This window comes from Equus przewalskii, unplaced genomic scaffold, assembly GCF_037783145.1.
Source record: "Equus przewalskii isolate Varuska unplaced genomic scaffold, EquPr2 contig_R1840, whole genome shotgun sequence".
NCBI classification, from domain to species: Eukaryota; Metazoa; Chordata; class Mammalia; order Perissodactyla; family Equidae; genus Equus; species Equus przewalskii.
The window spans coordinates 41,487-48,787 of NW_027228440.1; the positions used below are offsets into that span (position 1 = coordinate 41,487).

The window sequence follows — 7,301 nt, forward strand, 5'->3', positions numbered from 1 at the left end:
ATATAACTTGTTAGAGGCAGAGCAGAAACTAGAAAGTTGGTTTTCTAATTCTCTATCCGGTGTTGAAATTGTTCAGTGTAGACAAGGAAAGACCGATCTCAGGCATGACTTGATTATCATCTCCAAGTATATGACGGTGCCCTCAGCCCCACTCCCGCCCATGATAAAAAGTTGTTGTCTTACAGTTCAAAATAACTGTCTGCCAGGAACCAACAAGAAAAGATGGGTTTGCCCTGGTCAAAGATTTAACAGTTTGTGTCTTTTCTCCTGAAGGTTTTCAGGAGAGAATAAGTTACCCTCAGCTCAATAATTTAGATGGTAAAGGACTTGATCGAATGTTGTTTTAAGACCCCTTTCATATTATTCTCTGCAGCTTAATGATTTTAAGGATAAAAATATGGTAATGGAAGTACTCTTACTAGAATGAAGTGTTATCTTATTGGAACTTGCATTTGGAAGAGTAACTGTTCCTGCTGCTAGGAACTGAGGCGCATCAGAAATTGTAACCTCATCGTTGGTGTGCAGACCTTGGGAGAGCAGCATCCAGCTCCCTTTTGTGGATCTAGATAGAAAAGAGTCCCAGTTTGTTTAAAGATGAATAAACTAATTTATTTATTTTTTTAAAATCCAGCCTTGGCAAATGCAACGTTATGTGTCCTTGAGCCTATTATGTCTGTGGAGGTTATAGCCCCAAATGAATTTCAGGGATCGGTGATTGCAGGAATTAACCGGCGCCATGGGGTAATCACCGGACAAGATGGAATTGAGGACTATTTCACGTTATATGCAGACGTAAGTACTGTTCTCACTGACAATCTTGCTCTTATTAACCACAAGAGGGAATCAGAGTTAGCTTTAGTTTTTGGAGATTGTAGAGCAAGTCGACACATTGCCCTGGCTGTTTGAGTGTTGGATTTGTGTCTCATGTATGTGTGGCAATTTCTGTAATTTGCTGTTAGAACAACTCTTAAGTGCAAAAGCTAAAAATAAGATTCATTTCATTGAGGCCTTTTGTGAATATGTCATTTTCTTAGATTTATAGTTAACCTTTCTTTCTCGTTATAGCTTTATTTGCATAACTGCTTTATTATGTTCTTTCTCATTTATTGGGAAATATTTCATTGCTTTGCTAAAATGTACCTTGCTTGACTTAAATCTTGGGAGCAAGGGTTTATCACATTATAGAAAGCCTCCTAGAAGATACAGCTATCAGCGTATCACTGAAGTGTCCAAAGGAAGGTTGTATTAACGTTTTCACAGAAGAAACACTTCTGAATGCCTGAGCTGCAGCCAGAGAGTGGGTGGGGATGAGGGAAGGCTGTCGGTGGCGGCCACTCTGAAACTCAAAGATCTGCTTTCCACTTGTGACTGTCAAATGAAATTATTTTCAGATAAGGTCTCTACTTTCAGTAAAACAAAAATGTTTCTCTTTGGCTGTTAATTCTTTTAAGCCAGAGTACTTAGTAGAAATGTGAGTCTAAAGGAATTAAGTGGCTAAGGCTTTTCTGTGTTTTTCTCAAATATTCTTCCATAAGCAATGCTGAAATGTCACTGCTTGTTTTCAGGTCCCTCTAAATGATATGTTTGGTTATTCCACTGAACTTAGGTCATGCACAGAGGTAAGCAAGCATTTAAACTTTACTTCTTGCCCTTCAAGAGACCACCCTACAAAATGATCAAATTTATGAAATCTTCTCTTTGCATGACTTTGATAGTTGTTAAAAAAAAAAGAAAGAAAGAAAATCTCTCCTTTTTTTTTACACTCCTAGGGAAAGGGAGAATACACAATGGAGTACTGCAGATATCAGCCGTGTTCACCGTCCACACAAGAAGGCCTCGTTAATAAGTATTTGGAAGCTACAGGTCAACTTCCTGTAAAAAAAGGAAAAGCCAAGAACTAACCTTTCTCACTTTAAGTTGACAAACTGAATCTGCAAGGTTTAGATACTTTAACGGATTCCAGCGGAATGGATTCAAGCTGAAATAAATTTTAGAAGCCCTTCCTGTTTTGTTTAGGAGCTTCTATTATATTCAAAGATAATTCTATGTATATCTCAACTCGATTGGTTTTATGGTTCATTGAAAAACCTCATAAAATATGATTATTACTGAAATATATTTAATATTTATCTAAGGGGAGAAGAGACTAATTTCAGTTATACTTCTGAGCTTAGAATATATGTAAACTTCCATTCCAAAATTTTTATCATAAGAATTTTCAACATATAGAAAAGCTGAAACAAACAGTATAAATAACAGCATGTATCTTCTATCTAGACTCAACAACGAACAATCCTGTTAACAATTTGTTTATCAGATAGTAATTTGTTTTGTCATATTTGCTTTATCTGTTTGTCTATCATTTGCCTACCTATCTCTTTATTTAAAAATTTTTTTTAATTATTGTTTTGCTGAATACTTGAAAGTGAATTGCATAAATCATGATGCTTCTTGGAGTGTCCTTTTTTTTTTTTGTGCTGAGGAAGATTTGCCCTGAGCTAGCATCCATGCCAGTCTTCCTCTATTTTGTATGTGGATTGCCACCACAGCATGGCTGCTGACAAGTGATGTAGGTCTGCACCCGGGAACTGAACCCAGGCCACCAGAGTGGAGCCACCAGACTTAACCGCTAGGTCACCGGGCTGGCCCTGGAGTGTCATCTTTTAATGAGCAGCCTTTTTTGTTCGAGTGGATTCCATGTGTTCTTAATGGAGGATGTTTTTCAGATTCTTCATTGGGATAGTAAAATGCTAGCTAAATTTCTAGCTGTTTTATATATAACCAACTGCTTCAATTTGTGACTTGTCCAAATTTATAACTGCCTTCCTTGCAGACCTGTGAAACGAAGAACAGCCCCTTGCGCATGCTCTTCTTGTCTCTGTTCTTCTGAATGTCTCTGCGGCTCTAAAAAGAAAATAGAGTTTAAAGAGTTGCTGACCAGTCAGTTTCATTCACGTAGTAAATTCTAGTTGAATTTGAGTCTGTTGGAATTTATCATATATTGTATTCATGGAGAGTGTGAAAGAACAAATGTTAAGCTTTTTTTCCTAGAATGAGGTGGACTTTCCCAGGTACTTTTACCATGCTGTTCCGAATTGCTTCATCCAAAAAAATCATCTGATGTGATAGATAACATCCTAGTCCTTTCTCTTGTGGACAATAGAAATAAAATAACTTTTAAATTCCTTTGTTTTTCTTGACTTATAGATTTGGCTTTATGACTTAAGCCTTCTAGGAAGAAAGATTTTTAAAAAGTGTTGAAGACATGTTTTCAAGGCATTTGCTAAATACAGCTGTCCTTCGTATCCACAGGGATTGGTTCCATGACCCCTTCTGATACCCAAAGGATGCTCAAGTCCCTTGTATAAAATGGTGCAGTATTTGCATATAAACTAAACATATCCCCCCATACAATTTAAGTCATCTTTAGATTACGTATAATACCTAATACAATGTAAAAACTATGTAAATAGTAGTTATACTGTATTGTTTAGGGAATAATGACAAAGAAAAAAGTCTGTACACGTTCAGTACAGACACAACCATCATAGGCCTTTCCGTCCATGGTTGGTTGGATCCGCAGATGTGGAACCCTCGTATATGGAGGGCTGACCATGCTTTAAACACATTATCTAATTTAGTTTTCACAACCTTATGAAAGTAGGTACTATTATGATGTCCCTTTTGTAATAGAGGAAGCAGAAGCACAGAGAAGGTAAATAACTTGTCCAAGACCACACAGCTCGTTAAGTTTTGAAATTGATAATTTAGTTATTCATCAAACCAAGTGTCTTTTTCCCATGAATGTGTCTTGCTATAATAGCATCAAGCCTGAAAAATGTGGCTTTGGCATTTCGTCAGCATCTCATGCTATTCGCAATGACTCTGAATATTGTTCCTGACGAGGAAATAACCTTCATAGAATTTAGCACAGTTCCTCTGGCTATTCAACAGTCAGAAATGCTGGAACTAAGATGGATAAATTTGGATGTGTCTTTTACTTGCGGAACATTCTGGCTATCAAGATATAGCGTCAGAGGGGCCAGCCCCGTGGCCAAGTGGTTGAGTTCATGTGCTCCACTTCGGCGGCCCAGGGTTTGCCAGTTTGGATCCTGGGCGTGGACATGGCACTGCTCATCAAGCCATGCTGAGGCGGTGTCCCACACAGCACAACCAGAAGGACCTACAGCTAGAATATACAGCTATGTACTGGGGGGCTTTGGGGGGAAAGAAGAAGAAGAAAAAGAAGATTGGCGACAGATGTTAGCTCAGGTGCCAATCTTTAAAAAAAAAGAAAGTGTCAGAAAAGAGTCTAGATAGCTAATCCAATGCCAGCGTCACACGGGCAACGACACGCCCAGCTGGTGGGAGTAACTAGAACAGATCGCAGACGGTGGCTCCAGGACAGCCGCCTCCTGCTGACTCTCGAGTCTGCTTCCACCTGGTGAAGACCTCGTACTAGCCGAAGTCTGGAGCGAGGAAGAAGTTAACGAGGATTCGTAAATGAGGACTTTTTAAAATACTATTGTTGTGAAGAGAAATTGGTGGCTAATTTAAAGAAGGGTAGTTGTCACTTGTGCTGGAGAATGTGGCAGCAGTGGGCAGGACTGTGCTGATTGCCCCCCGCCGCATTTAACCACCTGGGGCCCTTGGCCCAGAAACACGCCGGCCAGCCCTAGCTACTCTGACTCCAAATGGGGTCGAAAGTTTTCCACGGGGTTCTACTATACAGGTGTGCTTAAAGACCACTGCAGCATTGCCTGCACCTCCAGGACAGGAAATGGAAGCTCTTTTATATTATTAAGTTATTGCCAATTATACTTAATTATATTAATAAGTATTACTCTTGTGTGTGATGTTAGAGTTTGGGCGGTTGGTTCTTAGTTTGATAGGTTTACCTTTACAGAAAGACAGTCAATTTTCTGTTATTCCTCTCCTTGCTCACTCTTACATTGTTTAGTTGTAAAATCACTAAAGTTTAATCAATTCTGAACTTTTAGGATTTTTCATATTTTAATGTTTTTGAAATCTGGATTAGTCTTAAAATTGATGCCAACGAAACTAGGCAGCCACCAGTAGGTGTAAATTGTGACACGTAAGAATATATCCCCTTGTAGAGGCAGCTGTTTGCATTGCTAAAACCGTAACTGCGTGAATTAGAGCTTTAATTGCTGCCCAAAGTCTCCAGATGACACTGGACTCATCGTCAGAATAGTTTCTCGTGTTCACGGACAGTGTGTTGTGAGCAGTCATTCATTTATCCAGTCAGCTAAGCGCCGGGCAGCATACTAGGTTATTGGAGCGCTGGGAAAGCTGGGAAAGGTCAGAACAGGTTACAGGATGTTGTCAGCTGGGAGGAACTGGGTAATAAACTCGTACGTCATGAAGGGCTGTCATTCAACGGCAAACACAGAAACTTCCAACTGACTTTCAAAAGAACTTCTTTAACTTCTAACAAGTCATAATTCAGAATGGAAGAGTGAAACTATGAGTAGAATCAAACAATGCAGATGAAATCCTGGTATTATTTTTTATGTCTTAAAATTATGAAAGTTCTAAAGAGGTTAGGAAAATGAATGTGATGCTGTATGTAACCGTCATTGGCTTAGAGTGATTCAGCAGAATTTAGACTCAATGAAAAGAGGGCTTAGGGAATTTAGATTTTTCATTTTATGTCAAGGCAGATGAAGTAATTTGTCTTTGCTGTTGGCTAGCACAATCAGTATTAGTGAAATCAAGTCAGCAGTTTTAGAGTTTGTGCTAAAAAAGATGTTCTAATGAGGATGTTGAGAAATTTTTAATTGGTTTAACTTTTGTGGGGTTTGTAAGTGTCAGCTGGGTAATTGTGCTTTGTCTGTATGTGTAGAATTCCCCTTACTCCGTCTATTATGTAAAACCAATCTGTTAAAGGGTTTCCTTAGAGCCCTGCCTGATCTTGGCGAGCCTCAGCTCACTAACGAAGAACGCCTGTCTGAGGATGAGGACTTTGAGAAAGCTAAGACTCCAGAAAGCTGGAAGCTCCTTCTAGGCCTTAACGTGACACTGAAAGACTGCCTGGCGGGCACAGGACGGCGAATCTGCTGGTATGGTGCTCTTGGCAGTTTCCGTGACGACTGTTTAGGGAACTTCACTTAGAGGAGTTTATCATCACTTCATTTTGGCATGATTTAATCTTTGTAGCTTGTTCAGTATTTTAGAAAAGATCTTTTCTCTGCGTTATCACATAGGTGGGAGGTCTGATGTTCGCCCACATCAGACAGTTTCCAGTGCTGCAGAATACTCGGCCCTGTCAATCAGGTAGGTGCTGGGAAGAGGAGTGCAAAGGTTGGCGTTTTAAATAGAAAAACACATAAGCTAGATCTGCTAAAAAGTAACTATCATCCATGTTATTTTTATTTTGTATGAGTCCATGTCTTTCAAATTTTCCTTTAGTATAAACTTTTACAATTTCCTTGTAGACTTAAAAGTAATATTTTGGTATATTTTAAGGCTGATGCTTACTAACCAATTACCGGCCAAGGAACCTTGCGTCACTGATAGAACTGTTCCATTAAATGATAAGAATTTTGAAAGGCAAATTATGGCCACATTTCCTGGATCAATTCTTTCTGCCTTAGGGAGACACTCCACCGAATTTGATTACGGTGCATACTGTGTGTGCTTTTATGAATTACTGAGGCCAACAGTAGGTGCAAGTTTTCCCTATAAATGAAAACTGTAAATATCTGATATGCTTTCAGTTACAGCACTGTTCCATGTAACGCATGTTTGCAGACAGTGGCTTTATCTGGGAGACACTCCATATTTTTATTTGTAAAATTTGAATTAAGCAATATTAAGAGCTCAATTAATTCCAGCTTAGCAGAAATTTTGCCTATGTATACAAATCTACACACACATTTAAAATATTTTACTTAGAAAGATAAACATTTATTTAAAAGTAAATATCAAGTTAAAAAGGAATACTTGCTTGAAATCATAAAAAATAGTACAATTCTTCTTAATAATATAGGTAATATATTCCCTACAATTTGCTTTTGTTGAAATATATATATATCTTTTTACATACTAGGTAGAAGGAATTTAGCAACATAAAATAGTTGGCTACAGTATGTTCAAAATAATGAGACATGCAGATTTAGAGGTAATACCCTCAATTTTTGTTTGGTTAAAATACTTGCTGATCCAGTTGTGTCATGTCCTAATTGACTGGGTTGTACGTTTTAGGACCGCAACCCTGAGGAGCCTGTGGGGTGACTGTTAAGAACAGAATTGAGTATGCACGTGCACCCAGAGCTAAA

General features: G+C 38.6%; 1 protein-coding gene across 4 annotated transcripts in view; it reads left to right on the plus strand.

Annotated features, from left to right (window-relative positions):
• LOC103544027 (G elongation factor mitochondrial 1) overlaps positions 1 to 3,185 on the plus strand; it is a 44,671-nt gene extending 41,486 nt beyond the window's left edge. For 3 of the 4 annotated variants that reach the window (XM_070606872.1, XM_070606871.1, XM_070606870.1), the window contains exons 13-15: positions 632 to 792; positions 1,566 to 1,619; positions 1,770 to 3,185. In XM_070606872.1, coding sequence (XP_070462973.1) covers positions 632 to 792; positions 1,566 to 1,619; positions 1,770 to 1,901 — 347 coding nt within the window. In that variant the 3' untranslated portion in view covers positions 1,902 to 3,185. The remainder of the gene's footprint in view (positions 1 to 631; positions 793 to 1,565; positions 1,620 to 1,769) is intronic. The other variant, XR_011536440.1, reaches the window with a different exon arrangement.
• Positions 3,186 to 7,301: the final 4,116 nt, after the last annotated feature.